At 52.6% G+C, this 23,983-nt stretch overlaps 1 protein-coding gene across 8 annotated transcripts in view; it reads left to right on the forward strand.

Moving 5' to 3' along the window:
- The window catches only part of AGPAT4 (1-acylglycerol-3-phosphate O-acyltransferase 4), a 111,720-nt gene that overhangs the window by 70,154 nt on the left and 17,583 nt on the right, over window positions 1-23,983 (forward strand). For all 8 annotated transcript variants that reach the window (XR_014807181.1, XR_014807161.1, XR_014807165.1 and 5 more), the window contains 1 exon segment: window positions 22,915-23,084. Coding sequence is in view for 4 of the 8 variants with exons in the window: in XM_005654348.4 (XP_005654405.1) it covers window positions 22,915-23,084 (170 nt within the window). In the remaining 4 variants the exon portion in view is untranslated.

Below are 23,983 nucleotides of genomic sequence, written 5' to 3' on the forward strand. Positions count from 1 at the left end.
CAAATTCTGAATAGTTTCTTTCCTTTCTTTCTCTCTTTGTCTGTCTCTTTCCTTCCTTCCTTCCTTCCTTCCTTCCTTCCTTCCTTCCTTCCTGTCTTTCCATCTTTCTTTCTTTCCATCTTTCCTTCTTTCGCCTTTTTAGGGCCACACCGTGGCAGGTGGAAGTTCCCAGGCTAGAGGTCAAACTGGAGCTGCAGCTGCCAGCCTACACCACAGCTCACAGCAATGCTGGAACCTTAACCCACTGAGTGAGGCCGTGTCCTCATGGATACTAGTCAGGTTCTTAACCGGCTGAGCCACAACGGGAACGCCCCTGAATAGTTTCTGAAGCAGTTCAATTAAATTGTATGTTATTTTTTAGAGAAAACTGTGTATGGAATTTGGGGTAATAATTGCGGACATAGGTAACGTTAAGATCTCCAAGAGGGCCCCCGAGAATCCTGCCCTCCTGAGTTCCTTTTCTGAACGATTTGAGAAACTGAGCAAAGGGCATGGAAGACAGTGGCCGAGACAGCTTCTTTATCCCTGGGAGAGGCTGTCTTGGGAGGTACAGCTTCACGTGAGAGTCGGAGGGGCCTGCTGGCAGAACCCCGAATTGGGCAGATTGCCCCCAGCAGCCTGGACGGTGCTGGCCCAGGGCAGCCTCCTGAGGTCAGAGGGCACATCCTGGGGAGGCGGCAGAATTCACACGGAGGAGCCAGTCAGAGCCGAGGCCAAGGATGGCCACTTACCTTCCCAAACCCACCAGCCACAGGAACTACTCCCCTCCTGGGGCAGCTGAGTGAAGGGGACGCTGGGAGGCAGGGGTTACCCCAGAGAAACCGGAGGAAGGGAGAGGAGCTCCCAGCTGAACGGTCCGTGTGTCAGACCATCCGTGGAAGTAGTTCGTTCATTTTGTTACTCGAATGTTCACCGAGCTCCTACTGTGTGACAGCACCGTGTCTGCTGACAGAAAGGTGGACCAGATGTTTCTTTCCTCAAGGATCAGCCTTGTGGAGGGGACACACACACACACACACACACACACACACACACACACACACCCACCCACCCACATGCATGCACACATATACACATGCACAAACATACACACATATACCTACACACACACACACACACCTATACACACAAATGTGCACACACATGCACACAAACGCAGTCATACAAAGGATTGGTGACCAGGTTTGGCAATGAGACTTAAAGGACACGAGGAGAGCTCATAAAGGGTCTTTATAACATGCTAAGGAGTTCCTGCTGTGGCACCGTGGGCTAAAGGATCTGGTGTTGCCGCAGCTGCAGTGGGCAGTGTGGGTCACAGCTGTGGCTGCGAGTCAGTCACTGGCTCAGGGACTTCCATATGCTGTGGGGGCCGCCTTTTCTTAAAAAAGTAGAAAAGCTAATAATTAAAACGAAACATGGCCCTGGAGGCATAGGGAAGATATAAAAGGAACAAAAAAAGTCGCACTTAAAGACATAGCATAGTCAGGTTGCAGAACACCAAAATGCAGAAAATATTAAATGCAGCCACAGGAGAGAAGGCGGATCAGCTGCCACACAGCCGCAGACTGAAGTCTAGCTTCTCACCAGCAAGAGTAGGAGCCAGGAGATAGCGTGGTAATATCTTTAATGTGTGCTGGGTGGAAAGTAAGCTCTAGTCTAGAAATCTGTGTCTAGAATTCTATGATTTCAAGAATAACGGCAAAATGAATACATTTTCAGATGAAACAATAATTGAATTAGCCACATCAGACCTTCACTACAGGAAATACGGAAGATAAAATTTTAGCAAAATATAAGTGATCTCAGGTGGAGGGTATGAAAGATAAAAGAAGAACAAAAAGGATAATATATATATGAGTAAATATAAGTGAACCCTGAGCGTATAAAATAATTATAGTCTTGTGGATGAAATTAAAAGGATAAAGTTGACACCACAGGCCAGCATAACATTAAAAAACACGAGGAAGGATAAAGTGAGATGGTTTCAGGTCCTTGCATTTTCTGGGAAGAGGGTGAAGGACTCAATTAACCTCATGGGTGATAAGAATGCGGGCTGAAGTTTCAGGGTAACTACAGTCTGGCTTCTAAACCGGGAGAGGGGAAAATGATTTAAAGTACTTCTTCCAAGAGAAGGCAAGAAGAGCGAGAGAAGAAAGTGTGGGACAGATAGAGGGCACCAAATTGGATGGTGACTGTAAATCCAGGAAGAACAATACACGTCCCCATACACTGTACAGTTCTGGTCCTAAAGTGTGTGGGGGGGTGCGAATTAAGAGTTGAAAGCACCGTTTCTATCTTTGAGATTGAAAAAAACAAACAACTGAAAAAATGGAGTCATCAGTCAAACCCAATCTCTCTTGACTTCAGAGTTTCAACTTACTGAGTCAATAGAAACCTTCCTGTGTTTTAATTTTGTCCACATTAAGTCTCTGTGTCTCTTTTTTTTGGGGGGGCGGGCTGCACCTGCAGCACATGGAGGTTCCCAGGCTAGGGGTCAAATTGGAGCTGTAGCCACTGGCCTACACCACGGCCACAGCAACTCCAGATCTGGGTTGCATCTGTGACCTTACACCACAGCTCATGGCAATGTTGGATCCTTAACCCACTGAGCAAGGTCAGGGATCAAACCTGCGTCCTCATGGACACTAGTCAGATTCGTGTCCTCTGAGGAGGGATGGGAACTCCAACTCTAAGTCTCTCCTGCATCTACAGCTTGCCTGGGTGGCTGGTGTAGATGCTGCCTCTCAGCTCATGTGATCTGTATCTCACAAAATCTTATTGATATTTTATTTATTTATTTATTGATTGTCTTTCTGCCATTTCTTGGGCCGCTCCCGCTGCATATGGAGGTTCCCAGGCTAGGGGTCGAATCGGAGCTGTAGCCACCGGCCTACGCCAGAGCCACAGCAACGCAGGATCCGAGCTGCATCTGCAACCTACACCACAGCTCATGGCAACGCCAGATCGTTAACCCACTGAGCAAGGGCAGGGATCGAACCCGAAACCTCATGGTTCCTAGTCGGATTCGTTAACCACTGCTCCACGATGGGAATTCCTTACTGATATTTTAAATGTCAATCTACAGAAGTCAAACAGCTGCAGTTTGACCTTGATTGTGTTCCTAATTATCAATCAACGTCTCCAGCACTATGATGGGGAAAAACGCATGCATCTCTACTCTTGCCTGGCTCTGGCTCTTCGTCAGAACTGCTGGGAGTGGCAGATCTCTCCACTTTTATCAAAGATGAATGGTCCATTTTCTTTCTGCTACTCGACCTCCTAGCAGAGCCTGTAATAGGCATTTAGTAAACGTGACGTTTTATTTGGAGTCTGGTTGTTGGCCGCCTTCCTCTTTTGTGTGTGTGTGTGGTGGCACCTGCGGCACATGGAAGTTCCTGGGTCAGGGATTGAATCCGAGTTGCAGCTTCAACCTACACCATTCGCTCCTGGGCTGGGGATCAAACCTGCATCTCTGAAGCCACCCAAGCTGGTGCAGGCGGGTTCTTAACTTTCTGTGCCACAGCGGGAACTCCTGATGGTTGGCCTTCTTGATGTTAAAGTCTTGAAGATGCAGAAACCAGTGCAGTGATGCTGGGGAGATTTGAACACCATGGGTAGCAGTGAATCTAACTGACCTCTGGTCATGGGAAATTTGAACTGGGAAACTGTTCTTGGTGTGTATTCATCTAGAATAAAGAACAAAGAACCAAATATGGTTATAACCTTAGATGACAGTCTGTTGGCCTTGGGAACCTAACGATGACCCAAGAGCCAAAGCCATTGACTTTTTTTTTGTTGTTGTTGTTGTTGTTGCTGCTGCTATTTCTTGGGCCGCTCCCGCGGCATATGGAGGTTCCCAGGCTAGGGGTTGAATCGGAGCTGCAGCCACCGGCCTGCGCCAGAGCCACAGCAACGCAGGATCCGAGCTGCATCTGCAACCTACACCACAGCTCACGGCAACGCCGGATCCTTAACCCACTGAGCAAGGGCAGGGACCGAACCCGCAACCTCATGGTTCCTAGTCGGATTCGTTAACCACTGCGCCACGACGGGAACTCCGCCATTGACTTTTTTGATAATTAATTCATTTCTGCTCGTCCTACTCTAGAGGTGGTAGTTCAGGTCATGTTGAAACTGTCCCTTTCCCTGTGGACATACTGGTGTCTTCCTTTGCCATCGCGTGATTGGAGAGTGAGATTGTTCAGAGGTCGAGGTGGGTCGGGGATCCTTCTACTCCCTCGATCCCTATCTTAAGGCCTGAAGATCTGGTTTCTATTTTGTTCCTTACTTCATTTTACTTTCTTCTGGGTGAAACTCCCATCATTCCTCTCCTGACCGCTCATAGGTAACTGAAGCTAGCTGAAAAGCTCTCAAAAACCAGAAATATAAACCAGAATCTTATGGGGTTTTTTTAAACTTTATTTTATGGAAGAAATAGAAACGGATCAAGTCACTTCGGGTTCTCTTACAAGTGATGGAGCAATGTTAGGTTTCCAGAAAAATCGTGCCACACATACATACCGATCGTCCCCAAGCACCGCCCACGCACACACGGTTTCCCCTGGTGGAACCTCTCGCATTCGTGTGGTGCCTTTGTTACCACTGATGAGCCAGGGTTGATACACTGATGTCGATAAAGTCCATTCGTTACAAGAAAGTCCCCCCTTTGTGTCGTCCATTCTAGGGCGTAGAATCATCATCTACCGTGACAGTGTCTAATGGAACAGCTCCCTGCCCTGAAAATTCCCTGTGCTCCACCTGTTTGTTCATCCTTCCCTTCCAGCCCCCAGCCCCTGGCGCTTTCCAAACCCATGGCTGCCACCTGCAAGATGCAGCCCGTCTAAGTGACATCAGCTGGTTAAGGTCACCCTGTTTGTTCAGTTCTGTATTTCATAGAATTGAAGATGTCGTTGCTGGTAAGGTGCGTCCTTAGTTTCTAGATTGCTAAGAAAAAGAAATTAAAGCAGGCACACCGCGGATAGTAGGGTATACTCGACTTCAGGCATGTTCAAGTGAGAACAGGACGAGTCTCAGAACTGATAAGACCTGGGAGTTCCTATTGTGGCGCAGCAGAAACAAATCCAACTAGGAACCATGAGGTTGTGGGTTCAATCCCTGACTTTTCTCAGTGGGTTAAGGATCTGGTGTGGCTGTGAGCTGTGGTGTAGGTTGCAGATGTGGCTCGGATCCGGCCTTGCTGTGGCTGTGGTGTAGGCAGGCAGCTACAGCTCTGATTCGATCCCTAGCCTGGGAACCTCCGTATGCCACAGGTGCAGCCCTCAAAAGCAGAACAAACAAAAATACCTGAAAAGACCTCACCTAGAGCAGGGGACCTGTACACGTACAGCGCTTCATTAAAACGAAAACAAATATTGGAAAGAACTGTGCCGAGGTCCCTGTTTGGCCTCTTCTGGGCTGGCGCTGGGGGGGTTGGGGGCGGTGGGTGAGCACGGGTGATGCAGATGGTGAAGCGGAGGGTGGCTGATGGACAGACTGCCCCTAATGGCCTGGGTCCTGGGGCGCGCAAGCCAGAGAGAAATCTTTACTCTCTGGGTGACCCTGGACGAGTTACCAGAACTTTCTAAGCCTCAGTCTCTGCATCTCTGTAAGGTAATACTAATCCTGCCAGGTGACTCCGGGGCTGGAGAAATGAGTGGTTGTGTGTGACAAGCTCCCTGGCTGCATACAGAAAGTGCTCAATAAATACTGGTTCTTTCCTCCTCCCTCCGTGCTTGGCTCCCCCTCCCCCCCCCTTCCATCCCATTTATGTCCTTCTGCTGTTGCCCCAGCAGGCACCCTGGGCTGGGTGCTTTTGCATCAGCCTTGGGCTTGGCCCACGTTAATTAGCCTTTGCAACAAGGGCTGGATGGGGAGCGCCCGGGACAGGTCACAGATGGCTGAGCCTCGTAATTCTTGGCCTTGGTGTTCCCAGGGCTGCCGTGCAATTAGGGTTTCGTAACTGGTTGTTGTGCCCGCTCACTAGCTTCATGACTTGATTAGATAAAGCTCCGCCGAAGCCCGGAAACAGGATTTCTCGGGGACCTTTGAAAGATTGGGCTGTACGTGAAGCGCAGGCTCATTATTGGACGATTTGCTGAGATCCTATGAAACACGCGTTCTGCATATTCACGGGGGCCAGCAGGTGACAGAACTGTGCCATCGGCTGCCCAGGATTCCAGGTGGCAGCCGCAAAGCGCAGTAATCCTGCCCCCCACCCCCAAAATGTGCGACCTTGGGAAAGCCACGTGGCTTCCCTCTTGTCTTCTGTACGACGGGGAGGAAATGCCCATCTGGGCAGATGGCCTCCTGGTCACACGAGGTGACGCTGGTCAGAGCCCCACGGAGCTGTTGGTGGCCGTTCAACCCTGACCGTTGGTGTCCAGCTCCTTCCTAGCTCCACATCATTGCTTGTTGCCATGGCTACCGCTGGGTTGATAAGGACTCAGACTGCCAGATTTAGCAAATAAAAATTCAGGACTCCTGGCTAAATTTGAATTTCAGATAAACAACGAATAATTTGTGTTAGGGGGATGTTGCTCATGTTGCAAGGCTTATATATTAGTATCTCTTTTTATCTATTATTACATGAGGTGTTCTTATGCTACGAAGTAATTTGGAGGTTCATCTGGTGCTCGGATTTTGCTGGGCACTTTGCGTTTTATTTGGCACCCTTAATAGGGACAGAATCCTGTTGCAAAGCCAAGGGAGGAGTGAAATAACTGATGCTAGGATAGATCTGGAACTCCGGCGACCTCACTTATCAAGGAGTAAACACTCTGTACATTATTCCCCCCCTGTGCGTTGTTCTCTTCTCTGGCAAGGGAGTCAGTCCTGTATTAGAAAAGGCAGATCGAAGTCTCTGTAGCTACCTGGGCGGACAGAAGGAAGTGATATCTCATGTGGAGAAAAGGGGTTTTATTTATGTGTTTTTGGCATGTGAAAGTTCCCAGGCCAGGGATCAAACCCATGCCTCTGCCGGGACAGTCCTAAATCCTTAACCTGCTAGGCTATCAGGGAACTCCGAGACGTTTTTTCCAAAAATAATTTTAGGAGTTCTCTTTGTGGTGCAACAGAAATTGGTGACATCTCTGCAGCGCTGGGACACTGGTTCAATCCCCAGCCTGGCACAGTGAGTTAAGGATCTGGTGTTGCCACAGCCATGGTGTAGGTTGTAACTGCGGCTTGGATCTGATCTCTGGCCCAGGAGCTCCATATGCTGCAGCGTGGCCAAAAAGAAAAAAAAAAAAGACAAATTCAGCATAGTCTCGCCCTCACTTTTCTGACCTAAAAATTGTTTTGGGAATTGTGTATATTTCAGCATCTCAATTTTTTTCATCCTTTTCACAGTAGATGTATTTCTCTGAGTAATGAATCTGAATTATGAACATAAGCTTCATTATATTTTGATGAGGGGAAGGTGAGAGAAGCCATTAAATGGATGAAAACTTAGAGTACGTGTTTGTCTTCAGTAGATTTTAAACTTGACTTGAAATTTAAAGCCACAGACTCTCTGTTGGGTTCCTAACCTGCTGAGCCACATCAGGAACTCCGAGATGAGTTGTTTCCTAACGGTGCTTAAGAATATTTTTTTGGGGGAGCTCCTGTCGTGGCAAAGCAGAAACAAATCTGACTAATATCCATGAGGATGCGAGTTTGATCCATGGCCTCGCTCAGTGGGTCGGGGATCCAGCGTTGCTGTGAGCTGAGGTGTAGGTCGCAGACGTGGCTGGGATCCCGTGTGGCTGTGGCTGTGGCTGTGGCTGTGGTGTAGGCCAGCAGCCGCAGCTCCGATTCAACCCCTAGCCTGGGAAATTCCATATGCGGCAGGTGCGGCCCTAAAAAGCAAAAAAGAAAAAAAATTTTTTAAATGATTAAATGGGCCCAAGGACCCTACCATCCTTAACTGATTTTTGACATAATCTGGATCTTTGTGAATTTTCTCTTAGCTGCAAATCATGCCATCACCAGCTTGTGAGAGGACAAATATGTGTTGATATCTGTGCCAGCCCTGTTCTGTGTGCAGCACGGTAACAAATGGACAGGATAAAACCCTCCTGAGGGACTGTGTGGCCCACGGGGAAGGAAAACCAAACCAAGCAAACCAAACCAAACCAAACCGGACGTGCCTGTAACCGGCCCGCGAGAAAGGACATCTGACCAAGGTTGCCTGCGCATCACGGCCGCTGCCTGCCTGCAGCGCTTTTGCAAACAATAGTCAGATGTTTGTCTTATTCAGGACTCAGTGTTCAAAACAATTTTGGGAGTGCTATTTAATTATTCCTTTTTTACAGATAAAACTGAAAGCCAGAGAGGTTAAGTCATACGCCCATGTCATGGAGCTAGTGGGTGAGGCCGGGGGAGTTCGGGTCAGGTCTGCCTTGGAAGTACCACTGCCGCAGCGGCCGGAAGCGGGGATCCAGGCGGAGACAGTCACTCCTTGTGGAGGTGGAGGGTGGTCCAGAGAAACTCACAGACCAGATCTCAGTTGGGCTGAAGCGTGGAAGACAGATAAGGTTTGGATGTTCTATGGAAAGAAGGGCCTTTCTGGCCACGAGAATGGCTTGGGCAAGAGGCCCAGGGTAGGGACAGTGTGTTCTGGGTAGTTCTGGGAACAGCACGTAGTTGAACTTGACCTTAGCTCAAGGTCAGTTGGAGAAGGAAGGTGGGCCAAGCAGTAGGGCCTGGTTACAGAGTCTCACTTCCTCCGTGGATGGTCAGGAGCCAAGGAGGTGGGGACACAGACGGAGGAGAGGGTGGGTGGCCCTCGAGGCAGAGAAACCAGACAGAAGGTCATCAAAGGATGACAAGGACAACCCTGAAAATGGAGAAGGGGATGATGGCGCTGGACACGGAAGAGGCAGGACTAACAGGACCGGGGTGGTGGGCGGTGGGCGGTGGGCGGACGGGGAGGCCGGTGGTGTGAGCGCTGGCCCGCGAGTGCAGGTCAGTTTCTTGGCAGCATCCGTCTTGGCTGTTGGTGGAGGTCTAAGCTGTGACAGGGAGGTGGGCCGAGTCCCCAGAGGCAGGTTGTGTAACCTGGAGGAGTTAACCACTTTCCAGAGTCTGAGCCCCAGTTTCTTGGGCTAAAACTGGCTCTATTCTTATTTTCATCGGGTTCTGATGAGCTCATAGTAAGCAATCTTAAGAAGCACTTAGGTACAAAAATGAAACCGCCAAGTAATTGTCTATTTCTCAATGGAGAGAATAAGCTGGCGTGGATGCTCACGTTGGCTCATCACCACGTTTCTGCCCTCAAGGCTGATCTGCCTCTGAAGTCAGATCGCACTCAGGCTGGATGAGCGAATTTGCTCTGGGTGGATGTGAAGTCTGGGCCCATAGCGCCTGGGCCTGTAGCGGGAGCAGCGTGGAGATACTCACGGCCCTTCCTCCTGAAGGACCAGCTGCTCTTGGTTGATTCATTCTTTCCACCACGTGCCCAGTGCTTTAAAGGAAGCTGGTATCAGAGTCGTGGCCTGGAGGCCATGTGTCCTCTGTCAAGTGACTCTTACCTGTCTCTGGACTGCGCCTTGGGATCTGTTTGCTCAGTTTGGCTCTGAGGAAGCCATCTCGTGCCCTGTGTCCGGGTCCTTAGAGGAGACTCACTGTTGAGGTGTGTCCTGCCCACACAGGTAGACTGCACCGCCTGGCCTCGGAAGGGAGACCTCTGTCCAAGGATGCAGGGAAAGGCTTTCCATCTTCAGGTGGAACGTTGCGGCCCCGGGCTTAGGAAGGTTGTGACGTCTTGGGGCCCTTGGCAGGGGAGACACCATGAAACATGACAGTGGCCCTCATACTTCTTGGCTTTGAGAAATTTTCATCTCCTTACAGTGGCTTAGCAAAGAATCCTGTGAGGCCCCCTCGGACGGGGACCTCGGGGTAGGGGGCAGTGGGTGGTAAAGGGTAAGTTTCCAGAACCCTCTGGGAACCCAAAGAACACCCCATTTCAGTCCCAGCCCCAGCGCGTGCTCGCGTCCCAAGGCACATGCCCGCCCTCGCCGAGTGGAAGGTGCAGAAGGCAAGGGCGCTGCAGAACCTGGGGCCTGGGGTCACTTTCCAAAGGGGGTCCTTGAACTGTGTCTTGAGGGGCACTGGGGTTTGGGTCAGATAAATCAACAGGCGTGGTGTCGGGGTGGGGAGGGAGGAGGCGGGTGGGGTGTCCCTCGAATGTCTGCTCTCTGCCAGACTGTTGCTACCTGTTGATAAAATTCCACTTAACATGGTTGTTACTGATCTCAGTTCCGTGGGAGCCTGGCAGCTTCCACTTCCACCATCCCCACCCTGCCCCCATGTGCCCAGACCTGGCAGAGAAAGCGCTTCCTAAGTACTTGCCCCTTTGATTAAGGTCGAGGACATCTCCCAAAGGCAGTACGGTTCAAGATCGGTCTCCTGGCTTCTCTTCACTGCGCAGGCCAGGGACACTTGAGCCCCAGCACAGCCTACACGGTAGGCAGCTGGCAGGATACTAAGGCAGGGGTTGGGGGAAGATGCAGCCCCCCCAAAGCCACTCTGAGAAGGGCTGGGCATGGGGGTCCAACCCCTATGGCCTGGAATAAGGCACGGGAGCTTTACCTGGTGACCATGGGGACGAGGGAACAGTGCCAGCTTTCAAGAATGTCTTACTACTCCACGTAGCCTAGTGAGCAGAGGGGAGCAGAGACGTGAATGCCTTCACCCTATGGGCACTTCAGACCCTGTGACCAGCCACTCGATGGACTGGCATCAAAACGTAAGGCGTTTTCAAACTGTCTTGTAATCTTCCTTTCTCTCAGACACTGAAAAAATGGCAATCCCCATGAAGCTTTGATTTATATTTTATTCACAGATGTATTTCTTTTTTTCTTTTTAGGGCTGCACCTGTGGCATATGGAAGTGTCCAGGCTAGGGGTTGAATCCGTGCTGTAGCTGCCGGCCTACACCACAGCCACAGCAACGTGGGAGCTGAGCCTCTTCGGCAGCCTGCACCGCCGCGCATAGCAACGCCGGGTCCTTAACCCACTGAGTGAGGCCAGGGACTGAACCCACATCCTCACAGATACTAGTCGGATTTGTTACCACTGAACCACAACAGGAACTCCTGCATAGATATATTCTCGAGGTTTCTTTGTCTCTCCATTGTTGGAACCAGTGCTTGAGGCAGGACTGAGGTGTCTGGGGACTGCCTTTGACCTTGGACTTATGCTTCTGTATAAGACATTGCTGGCTTCCTTTCACGTCCTTATCATGAAGCATTTAAATACATGTAGGACTGCAGAGAATAGCATAAGGATTCCCCATATTCCCAGCACCTAGATTTAAAAACTTTAAATATTTTGTCATATTGGCAGTTATTGATTGTTACTGATAGGTTGCTGAAAATTTATAAAAGGGATCCTAGAAATTTGTATGTCATGAGTTAACATCCTCGGTTATCACAAGGTGTATTTTACAGAAAATGAGGACGTCTGAACACAAACACAACATTGTTATCACAACTATCAAAGTTATTGTTGTTATTTTTTTAGTGTCACATAATACTGTCCATATTTAGATTTCTGCAACTGTTTCCAAACTTTTTTTTTTCCAACATTTGGCATGGGTAAATTCTAGGGTCCATACACTGCATTTGGTTGTTGTGTCTTTTAAGTCTTTCTCCACTTAGATCCTCCCTGACCTGTAGAGTGTCCCTCCTCCCGGGCATGTGTGAGTGCTCACTGGAGGGGAGTTTAACCTGCTCCTCCCTCCCTGGATGGTAAACAAGAAGTTAGACATAAACACTTGGTGGTCCAGGTTCAGACTGGCGCCCAAGAACCGTCCACTGTTACCTTACCTCCCCTGGGGTGGGGCCCTTGATGGGAAGGCTGATGGGGAGTGGGTTTTAGAGAACAAAATCTGGGTGCGGAGGTGCTTGTGCCTCCTGTGCTATGGCTGCCTCCAGGCCTGGTGACGCTCATCTTGCCAAGCGCCTGGACGGGGTGGGAGCCTGACTAATAACTCTCACTGGTGACGGGGGAGTGGAAAGGTGTCACAGGGTTTGGGAGAGAAGTTGAGGTGGCTGCAGAGATGGGGGTGGGGAGGGTACAGTAGTCTGAGGGTGACGGGGGCAGGACGGAAAAGTCAGGGGCAGGGTGAGACCAGGGCAGGACAGAACTGTTCCCCTTACACCTCCTCAGAGCCAGGATGCTGGCCCCGCACGAGGCTAATGTGCCCCAAGCCGGGCTCGTCCTCCACCAGCTGCCCCTTTGCTCCCAGGGCTTCCCAACTCATTTAACAGCAGGTCCACCTCCCTCTGTTCCTGGTGACATCTTAGACTCACACCTCCACCTCCTCTTCTACCACACCCAGCCCAGCAGCCAATCCTGCCCTCCCCACCTCCAGTGTCACCCCAGACTCCTCTTCCACATGACCACTGCCACCGAGCCCATGTCCCTGTCCCCTGGCTGATGGCCCAGAGCTGGCCTCCATCCGAACCTGCTGACAGTTCTCCACACAGCAACCAAAGGCACCCTCTCCCTGGGTCCCCAGTTCTCAGCGCTGCAAACACACCCGTGAACAACATGAGTCCCATGTCTGGGGAAGGCGCCCTTCCAGCAGGTTTTATCTCAGATCACAGCAGCTTCATGCCAAACTCCAGAGACTTCTGGAAGGCCTTCTCTGGGCCGTTTCTGAAAGGTCAGCCCTGCTGGATCCTGTCCCCAGCCCGTCCTTCTTCCTGTTGCCCTCCCAACCCTTAGAGCCCTCCAGCTACCAGGATGCACATCTGTGTGCTCTTTGTTTCTTTACTGCCCGTCTCCCCTGCTAGAATGTGTTTGTCCGAGGCCCGGCACCAGTGCTGGGCATCCAGTGGCTTCTTCATCAGTATCTGATCACGGATGAACAAGGATGCTGACACCGGGAATGGATGATCAGACAGCCCGGGTATCAGGGCTTAGTGACTTCTGGAGCTGCTTTCTTGGAAGGGAGTCTTGAGAAGCCAGAATGTCAGGGCGTCAGAGTGGTCGGGGTTGGGGTTGGTTCTGGGCCCTTCCTTCCCCTCCCGGCCCCCACCTGAGGGTTCTGAATGAGAGCCGGAAGCACAAGGCTTCAACCCTGTTGTATTTCTTGAGGTTTTGTCTCTTCCTGAAAGTTTGACCCAATAATTGGCAGCAGAGCGGTGACTCCCCTTGGTAGAAAGCTGCTTTTTTTTTTTTTTTTTTTTTTTGTGTGTGTGTGTGTCTTTTTGCCATTTCTTGGGCCACTCCCGCGGCATCCCTTTTTTTTTTTTTTTTTTTTTTCATTTTTAAAAGTTTTATTGATGTACACTTGATTTGCAGTGGTGGGCTGATCTCTGCTGTATAGCAGAGTGATTCAGTAGTGCGTGTGCACACATCCGTTTCCATAGGAAGCTGCTTTTCCGCTGCTGAGCTTACTCACTCCACGTTCACACTATAAACGCCTGGAGCATATATACCGCCTGCTCTCCGCCCGGCTCTGGCTCTGTCTCGGCAAGAGTTCCCCAGTTCCCCTCTCCTTCCTGCAGGATGTAAGTGGGGAGGGAGCAGAGCTCTTCACTCCATCCGCAGATGTTTTTATGGTCTCGCCTCGCCACCTCAAGGCTTCGGGAGAAAGGTTTCAATGTGGCAGCATTAGCTCTTTAAGATTTGATCACCAAGAACAGACCAGGTCAGGTGCATCCCCTCCCTGTCTGCCAAGGGCAAAACCTGTGAAGAAACAAGCACTTTCCAGGGGCTGGGAGGACGTGATGGAGGGGCTGGGCGGTCCAGAGGATTCAGCTTCGAGTGTTGCCAGCTCATAGCAAATCCACCTGCATCTTTCCTTCTCTCTAAGGAGCCTCTTTAGATACTGTTTTCCAAATGGCCCCATGAACTGTTGGTGGTCCAGGCAGACTGTGCATCTGTTTATAGGCCTCTTGCCTCAGCATCATTTGATGATCTGGGCACTTAAGTGGGAAAAGCAGATGCTTGTTGGCTGGGATGTGGACGGAAGGGCCGCAGGTTCAGTGGGGCTCCTAGTTTGGTGTCGTGGAAACAGAGTACCGAAATCGGGTGATGGCCCAAAGGCACATGCTGGTGAATTAACTAGAAATAATTCAGATAAAATACACGCCTTGCCCACGTGCACAAGCACAGCTGTGGCGAGACGTTAGGAAGACCCTGTCTGGGTGGCCTCGGACTTGAGGTTTCGTGGGAATGTGGGCACGTGTTGAGCCTGGATGGGTCAGGGGAGGTAGGGAAGAAAAACGTGGGGAAAAGAGAGGGTGTAGCTGGGTGGGAGGGAACCCCGCTTCACCCGGGTTTCGAGCCGGTTACGGGGCTGTGAGTAGGGAGGCAGGGCTGGGCGGCTCCCAGTAGACCCGAGAGCTGGATGGGGACCAGCCAGCAGCTGGTCTCGGATCAGAACTCCCCGATTCTGGGTCAGGTGGCAAGTCTGTGTATCGAACTCCATCCCTCCAAGCATCTCAGGCGGGATGGTGAGATGGGGGGTGGGCAGCGGCGGGCCCCCGACCTTGCCGTTTGCGCAGCCCCCACTCAGCGCTCAAGTTCATCTCTCCGTCCCCCTGTCTGAGCACAGCCAGGCCAGCGCGGAAACCAAGGCCAGGGCCTGCCGTTCGTCCTGGTGTGGGAGTGGGTGGTCTTAGTTCAAACCCCAGAAGCTTCTTGGCTTCGTTTTTGCATTTTGGAAGCTTTTAAGGATGAGAGGGCTCATTTTTTAACCTAAGTTATTTTTATCACTGAAATTATAAAAAGCTATTACAAGTACATAATTAAATAAACCTAGTTTATAGATTACATTATAATTGTATGATTATATCGTGATTAAAATTAGATGAGAGTTAATTATTAAAAACACCACATTCCTTGGTCACATCTCCCTTGCCGGAGAGTTTGGCTGTTGGCGTGTGTTTGAACAATGAACGCTGACCCAGAGTTTGGATTTGGAGGCCTTTTCTGCAGGGACTCTGCTTCCCTGTCGTGGTAGAATTCTCAGCACTTCCGGAAAGGGCCACAGAGAGGAGAGAACTGGCCTTGGTGGCAGGTGTAGCAGGAACCTGGGGGGTGGGCTAGGTGGGCAAAGGGGAGCCCTCTCCCTTGCATCCAGTTGGCTCGCACAAGCTCAGCTGTGGGTTTGGAGGGTTGTTGAAACTCCAGGGCCAGTGTGGACTCCTGAGATCCAGCACGGCTGAAGCGGCTTCTTATAGCTGCTCGGTGTCTGGGCTGAGATGACCAGAGAGTCTGGGGACAGGGAGGCTGGGGGGTGAGAGCAGGGGCCGCTGGGGAGTGGACACTGGCTAGTGTGCTGCTCATGTCTTTCCTGGCCGATGTCTCTGTCCCTTCGTTATTTCTCTGGTCGTCACTGCTGTGTTATCCTCGGGTCCAGGGCAGGCACGTGTTACGTGCTTTCAGCCCCCACCACGGCCTTTGAGTCGAGCATCTTTGTTCCCCGGAGAAGGGCTGCCTGAGGTCAAGGGTGGGGTCCTTTTACTCTGACCTTCCTTGGACCCTCTTCTCTCCCGAAATGCTCTTTCTGCCCCCTTCGCCCTTCACCCATGGCTTTCAGTGCCCTGTGGACTCTCTCAGTGCCCCCGTCTGGGTTCAGCACCCAGCATGCAGCACACCGGCTGCCCGGCCTCGACGTTTCCACATCCTCAGCTGTGAAATGGGGACAGTTCTGGGTGAGCAGACTCAGGGAGTGTCAGTTATTGTCATCTTCCCCCTCCTTTACAAACGTGACCCGGGGCGGGGGGCTCCCTCTCCCTTCTACCTTCTCCCCCGCCCCGTTTCCCATTTGTCCTACTTTTTTCCTCTCTGGGATTGGGCCGCCCAGCACTGTAGCGACAGAACAAAACCAAATCTGTCCTTCAGGACAGGCCCCTGGGTCTGGTCCTTCCATCAGCCCCTGAAATTGGAGGCTGCAGTTGGGCTTTTAAAGCGGAGCTCATTTCCTGTGCTCCACGTCCCTCCCTGGTCCTACTTCACATAACTTGGAGTCGGCCCTACCTGGTCTGCAAGTGGCGTTGGCCTGCCAGGCGGCAGCCACTGGCCAGAGCCACGCGTGGCCGCAACTTGCAGAATCCAGAGGGGCTGAGCTGCTGGGGACATGCCTGCGCTGGGCTCCTGCCAGCATCTCCAGCCACCCTGCCCTTGGGAAGCGGCCACAGGAAAAATACCGATAGCAAAATTTGGCAAGCTGAACATTTTATTTATTAATTAATTAACTGATTAAGTCTGTCTTTTTAGGGCCGCCTCTGTGGCATGTGGAACTTTCCAGGCTAGGAGTCAAATCAGAGCTGCAGCTGCCAGCCTCCGCCACAGCCACAGCAACATCAGATCCTTATCCCACTGATCGAGGCCAGGGATCGAACCCCCATCCTCGTGGATACTAGACGGGTTCATTACCACTGAGCTACAACGGGAACTCCTGAACGTTTTTAAATAGGACAAAAGATTTCACAGTTGCTGCGTTGTACTGAAAAAACCTTGGCTGCAGATCTGGTCTGTTGACGAGTGTCTGACAGGCACTGGGTCCCGGCTGAGAACGGGGTGAACGGGGTGCCCTGAAATTAACAGGCAGGTTGAGGCCACAGTGAGGGAAGAGCCTGTGATAATATTAGCTGTCAGTTCATCTAAGAATAATAATAACAATAATAATAGCTGAGGGGCGGGAGGGTGGAAGAGCTAGTCTCGGTGACGAGGTGACGAGGCCCTGGGACCAGAGGCTTCCTCCTTCTCGAAACGGGATTTTGCATCTGGCGGGGCAGCCCCTCCCTTTCTCCCTGCACCCCCTTGCATCTTCTCCAGCTCCTGCTTTGAGCAAATACTGCTGTTTCCATTGAGATGTATTCTGAGGTCGGGACAAAGTGCTTGGGGGTGTGGTGGGGTTTTGGCCCTGACTGTGTTTACGGTGACATGGGACGGAGACAGACGCTAAAAGGCAGCTGAAGCCAGGACCTGGCTGGAATGTGGGTCCCAAAGACTCTGAATGCATTTAACCTTGTGCGTGTCACCCCCATGCAGTAAGGAAGCTGAGAGGGTCTGGGGGTCGGGGGGCCTCTCTCTGGGCCCAGGGGGAGCCACCAGCAGGGACACCAAGCCTGCTCTGTCACACACGCAGCAGCTGCTGCAGACCAGGGAAGCATGGAGCCCCTCACCTGGGGTGGTGCCGCTGCGCAGCTCTTGGTTGGGGGTGGCATGTCTCTTGGGGGGCCTTGAAGAGGGAGGGGTGATCCCCCTGAGTCCCCGTCCTGGGTCTGGGAACCAAGAGAATTTGACTCTTAGCCCCGCAATTGACGTGCCCACCCTGCAGGCCTCAGGAGGAGCCCTGGGGTCCACAGGCCTGTGGGGTGGCTGGTGCCTGTGCGGGACCCCTGCTGCCTCTGCATCACGTGGGGACCAGGCCAGGCCACAAGCCCAGTCTGGGGTCCAGGGCTCAGTCTGCCACAGGCTCCTGGACCAGGGCCAGGGGTCAGATGAAGGGGTTCCTGGCCCCATTCGAAGGCCAGCAGGTACAGGCTGATCAAGGACCCAGGTGACAGTCCCTTGGTGCTCCAGTTTTTGCGGCGCTGGGCTTGGGGGGCACCGGTGCTTCCCCACCTTCCTGGTTCTGTCTTTCTCCTCTGCCTTTCCTGCTTCGTGGACGCCAGCACGGCCGGGACCCCCCGCTGGCTCAGCCTGACGGCGACACTCTCCGTGGTCCCTAAGGGAGCACAGTGAACCGAGGGGCAGGCGCAGGAAGCCCCGGTGTGGATGTCAGAAGGTCTGTGTCCAGACACTTTCTTTACCCGAGAGCACCTGACCTTGGACCAGTCAAGGTGGCCTTCCTGGGCGGGGCCCTCTGTCCTGTCTCCTGGGCCTGGACAGAGGGGCATGTTACAGGTGCTCCGTATAGACGTGTCCACCACACACTCACCCTTGGGGTCAGGACACGACGGCCAAGTCACGGTCTTAGATGGGCCTGGGGAGGACCCAGGCCACCAGATCACGGGACTTCTCTGTCCCAGTGCCCCTCCTCCAGCAACTCAGTGAGAGCCCCTGGCAGCACGTGGCGACCTCAGGGCTCTTCTCCAGGGGTGTCGGAAGCCCCTTTTCTGCATCTTCAGATTTGATGCTTTGTTTTAATTACTGGCTTTTCTATTTATTTTTATTTATGTATTTATTTTTGGCTACTCCCTTGGCATATGGGAGTTCCTGGGCCAGGGATCAAACTCTCGCCTCTAAAACAACCTGAGCTGCTGCAGTCAGATCCTTAACCCACTGCACCACAGCAGGAACTCCAAGCTGTTCTGCTTTTCTTTTTTGGGGGAGCTTTTGTCTTTTTAGGGCCTCACTGGCAGCATATGGAGGTTCCCAGGCTAGGGATAGAAATCAGAGCTACACCTGCCGGCCTACACCTCAGCCATGGCAACGCGGGATCCAAGCTACATCTGCAACCTACACCTCAGCTCACAGCAATGCCAGATCCTTAACCCACTGAGCGAGGCCAGGGATCGAACCTGCAACCTCCTGGTTTCTAGTCGGATTCATTTTTGCTGCGCCACGACGGAAATTCCAAGCTGTTCTACTTTTCAGTGAACTGCTTGACTCTTGGCTTTGACCTAATAAGAATTCATTAGGTCAAAGCCTCGTTGCTTTCTCTGCTTGCTCACCGTGTAATGGTTTTGACACCCGAACCAGAAAGTGCTTCTTGGCCCCTTGCGTCTACCCGGCGGTGTTTAGCGGTGGCTCCTGGTGTCAAAGTGCCAGCTGTTCGGGCCGCAGTCTGAGACTCCTGACAGGTGGTGTGCCCTAAACAAACCAGAGAGGCTGCTTTCTCACAGCCTCCTTTGTCCTGCTCCCCTGCCCGTGGTCTTCCATCAGGAGTGCCTGCCCAGCTGCTACCTGGTGACGCTTCAGTTCGACTGGAGGTTCCAGGGAATGTGGTGCTCCCGCTTCCGTGGGGGGAGGGGGTCGGAGCGATGCTGAGACCTGCCACCACCCTGGGCCACAGCTGGATCCTTAACCCGCTGTGCAGGGCTGGGGATTGAACCCAAGCTACTGCAGAGACCCGGCCAGTCCTTAACCCACTGTACCACAGTGGAAACTCCCAGCGGACGCTTTTGGAGTACGCCCGGTGTGTTGGATATTGGGACAGAGAGGCGGGAGCTGCAGAGATGGATGCGGCTGGCTGCTGGCTGGAGGATGTCACGAAATAATTGATGAGAATCCCTCCAGTCGCCGGGAACACGCCTTGAAGGACACTGGGTCCCGGCCTCCAGGAGCTTGCGGTGTTGTCCAGGCAGCAGGAAAGGGACCTGCTCCCACACTGTTGATTCAAGCGGGCGTTGGCAGGAGCTTTCTGGAAAGCGATTTGGAAATATACTTAAAATGGAATAACACACACACTCTTCAATCCATAATCCTATTTTGGGCACACCTATGTTGGAGAAACTCCTCCCCAATTTTTTTAGCATGCATTTTCAAGTATATTTACTATGGTATTTGGAACAGTGAGAAAATGCTAAATCAATGGCCAAATAGCTGAACAAATCTCAGGGTATCTGTAGCAGGAACTGCTCTGCATCTGGTTGCCATTCATGAAAACTGCCATTCTGTCTATTTTTGACCTCGAAAAGGGGCAGTTTCATCTATTGAACAAAGAATGAGAGCTGTCCCTGCGCCACTGTTTCTTCATCTTTAAAATGAGGACAGTAATAGTGCCTCCCAGGCTCGCAGGGTGAATGTGCGGATTTGATGCAGTGCCGCGTGGCCTCGGAGCAGCGCCCAGCCTGCAGCCAGAGCCCAGGAAATATTTGCTGATACCTCTGTTTATCTGTATTAACATGGAAAGAGCCCCACCTACGCCCGTTCGGGGGAAAAGAACTCTAGGCATGCGTTTATAAAGCTTGAGAAAGTAGAACCCACCTACGGGTGGAAAAGGGTGTTGAGTGTGTGTGCATGTGATTGTGTGTTTGTGTGTAAACACCTAAGAACAAGACTGGGAGGCCACCCTCCCAGCTGTTCCTAATTATTAACCCTGGAGAAGGGTTAATAGTTGGGGGGGGGTGGGAGGAAGGGCCCCTGGGGTTGGATATACACTGTAGTCACCTCTGGGGGCTGGGCTGGCCCGTTCTGGAGGGTTCTTGTTTCTGCGGCTCATGCTGGAGCTTGAAGTCCCAGGGCAGTCAGGAGCAGGTGACGGGTGTAGGTGGGGGAATTGAGAGGTTGGGACCCCCAATCCCGACTGGCGACCCTAGAGCACAGACTGAAACCCACGTGGATTCTTATTGCGTCCGCCGTGGGTGGTGTGGGTTCTGCGGGAGCCAGGCCCTCCTCGGAGCAGGCACTGCCAGGCCCAGGGTCGGAGGCGCTGGATGGGGCTGGGACGGAGGCGCGGTCGCAGGGCCACCTGCTCCATCACACGCGGGAAGCAAATCAGCACCTGGGCCAGCGGGTGGCCTGCAAAACGTTAAGAGCATCTCCCGCGGCCCCTCAGCTGGACACAAACAAGAAAAGGGATTCCGAGGGACACGCCAAGCCTTCCGGGAACGTTACATTTTCCTTTTCTGGATGGTTTGAATTCTTTTACTGTGCGACTCTGTAAGTGTATTTCTTGTCAGGTAAGAAAAAAATCAAAACCCTTTGGTGGAAAGAAAACTCTTCTACCCAGTGAGATGTAGTGTCCCGTTGTGCCACTAAGAGCCTGCTGGGATGAGGGAGAAATCGGGCCTGTCCCCACTCACCCCCTGGTCGCACCACCGTCACCCCCGAACTGGCCTCCCCGCTTCTGATCTGCGCCCGCCTCAACCAAGTGATCTTTTCAAAATGCAAATTAGCTGCTGCTGTGACCTCTTAAAAAAGGCTGCAGTGACTTCTCATTGGCTTCACTGTGGAATCATTATCCTAACAGCTTGCTCGGGTGCAGGAGTGGCTGTAACCCCCGTCTCGGCCTCTCCCCGCCGTGCCCCCTCAGCGGTCACAGCGCCTCCTGTGCTTGAAAATTACCGTGAGTGTGACAGGAACAAGAAGAGCTTAACTAGTCCCCTACTGTGGGTGACATCAGGCCAGGTGCCTCGTAATCTAATACCTGCACCGTCTCTAGAAGCTTTTCCTGTCTTTATTCGCAGATGAGGACGTGGAGACCTACTGGACACAGAGAGACAGGCCAGAGGTCTCGGGAACATTGAGTGGCCGCCCCAGGCCTGGAGCCTGGCTGTGACCGGCCCCCAAACCCGTGAGCCCCATGCTGGGCGGCCGTCCACCCCGTGAGCAGCCTCTGCTCTCCTGGCCTCTGGGCAGCGTCTCCAGGAGGATGGGAGCCCAGGGGCAGCCGTGGGAAAGTGAGAGGGGGGCTCAGGCGGGCCCTGGGCGGGGAGCAGCAGGGCACAGAGAGAGGCACGGGTACGAGGAGTCCCAGGGGACCGTTCCGCTTGATGCCGCTGCCTCGTGGGGCTCTGCGTTGGGCTCGCTCGGGCTCTGGGCGGAGCAGTGGCCCAGAGCAGTCCTGCCCGGCACCTCTTAGGAGAAATCAGTGCAGCGGGAGAAGCAGCTTTCTTCCCAGGGGGAACCGGCCCGCCTGCAGGGCTGTCCTGCGAGGGCACTCGCTGTGCTGCGCGCCCTCCCTTCCCTGGTGGCCGCTTCTGGCTGTCAGTCCCCATGTCACAGCCCGTGGGACACCTGCCTGGGGGCGTGGCATCTTCTCAACTCCTCGGAATAGGCAGACTCTTCAGTGTCAAGTAAGGGATGTGTTCTGGGTGTTTCTACGGACACCGGTAGCTGCGGAAGCCTGGGTTTGTTGGGTGTTGGCACGTGCTTTGCAGGGAGCATCTGTTGTGTGTTCTGCTCAGTCACAAAACCCTATGGGGCAACCCCCTCAAAGATTAGGGCACTGAGGTCCCATTTGGTTTACCTGTCTAAAGCCCCAGAGTGGGCATGCTGAGAAACTAGACTGTAATGTCTTCTAGAGAGTTCCGGCACCCCCCCTCCCACCCCAGTTCCTAAGCACCAGTCTCCAGCCTCCATGGGAGAGGCTTCCAGGGCAGCCACTCCAGCCTTTTACATATGAGGCTTGGCTGGAGCCGAGACCACACCTGCTGGGCTTTGTGTGTCACTTGGGGGGGGGTGCAGGGGCGAGGGATGAATGAGTCCTCAGCCTAACGTGTACCCTGTTAGTCAGTTATGATAAAAGGGGCACGCCCTTTGCAGAGGGCTCATCGGCCACGCGTCCACTAGCTGAACATACATATAGCTTTAACCCTCCATTCCAGAGCTTGCTCTCTAGCTGGAGGTTTAGTTACCAAGGTTCAGCTTTTTTTCCGGACAATTTCTACGATGATGACTTGTCCTGAGGCCACCAGGTTAGGAATTGGGGACCTGGATTCAAGGTGTCCCTGAAGAATAAAGACCATTTGGTCCTTATTGCCCGAAAAAGGGCTTTTTTATTTTCACCAGCTCCTGAAAAAATGTTTTAATCGTTTCGCTGAGGCCTGTGAGGTAGTGGCCCTCATCTGTCCTTGGTGTTTGGGTGCAGGTGTCTCACTGCACTGCTCCATTATTCGAGAGAAAGAATGAGTATTTAGTGTTCTCTGATGGCGTTGATAAGTCTCCTGATTAGTCATTTCCCAGGACTTCTGCACAGCACCTCACGCCCGCCTTTCAAGGCTCCGAAAACACAAGGGCGTGGATTCTTGATGGAGTCCGGCTTGCTGATTTATTTGTCCCCAAGGCACCTAATCAAGGAAGGCAAGCCATTTGCTGTCTCGAAGCTTCCTCTCCTCCCCTGGAGAGATGTTCGGCGTTCTCTCATTTTTCCTTCTGCTTCCGCACCTTTTCAAGGACTAGGGTTTGGCCCAAATGCCCTAGACCTTGGCCCCTCGAAGCTGCTTTCCACCCCGGCGGGCGGGCGGGCGGGACCCGTGGCGACAGAGGGTGGGCGACGTGACCGACTGTCTGTGGTTTGTTCCAGAGCTGGTGATGCTGCTGGAGTGGTGGTCGGGCACGGAGTGCGTCATCCACACGGACCCCCGGGCATACCCCAAGTATGGCAAGGAGAACGCCATCGTCGTTCTGAACCACAAGTTTGAGATCGACTTTCTCTGTGGTTGGAGCCTGGCCGAACGCTTCGGGGTCTTAGGGGTAAGTGGCATCCCCGGCTCTGCTGCTCTTGGCTCTTTGCTCTCCGTGCTTCACGATTTGCAGGCGCCTCACCAGCCTTGGGGAAAGGGTCTTACCAACTGCTTTTCCTTCTTGCTCGGAATCAGGGTGCCCTCCGCTTGTGAGCAAGGATCCTGTTTATTCAGCCGTTAGGTTGTGCCCGCGTTTCTCCGACTCTCAGTTTGTTTAACCCTTACAGAACCTCTTGGGAGTCAGGAACACATACCGGCCCTTTTTTATTTTTTATTTTTATTTTATTTTTCCTGTTTTTTAGGGCTGGATGCCACTTCATAGTCTTTCCTCTTCTTCTTCTCCTCCTTTTTGTCACACCTGTGGCGTGCAGAAGTTCGCAGGCCAGGGATCGAACCTGCGCCGCAGTAGCAACCGGAACCACAGCCGTGACAATGCCAGGTCCTTAACCCACAGGGAACTCCAACCACTTCGTATTCTTAATCTCACTGCTCTGCTCCTTCCCTGGCTGCCAGGCAGACCCCACCTCTGCATGCCTGTCCTCGTGGGCCCAAGAAAGCTGGATGTCTAAGCGAGAGAGTTTGACCTGCAGGGTTCAGAATTAAGTAGAAAATCTTGCTTTACTCCACCTAGTTGGCTTCCTGGAACTTCAGCTGTGGTCTGGGGGCAGCTGCTGATTTTCTGGGCTTCCCAGGCGGCGTGGGTTCACGCTCAGAATGTGAGACGCCTGTCATTTGGGGCAGCAGCAAGTGTGCTGGACATAGAGGCACTTTCCAGGGCCTGTGCCCTGCCCCCCTAGTCCCTCTGTGGCTCTGTGACCACGAGCTCCTTCTAAATACTTTTTTTTTTTTTTTTGTCTTTTGTCTTTTTAGGGCCGCATGCACAGCATATGGAGGTTCCCAGGCTAGGGG

Source organism: Sus scrofa, chromosome 1 (assembly GCF_054392235.1).
Source record: "Sus scrofa isolate SSC_HxYL_T2T_F1_AM1 chromosome 1, Sscrofa_HxYL_maternal_Yorkshire_Landrace_v2.0, whole genome shotgun sequence".
Classification (NCBI taxonomy): domain Eukaryota; kingdom Metazoa; phylum Chordata; class Mammalia; order Artiodactyla; family Suidae; genus Sus; species Sus scrofa.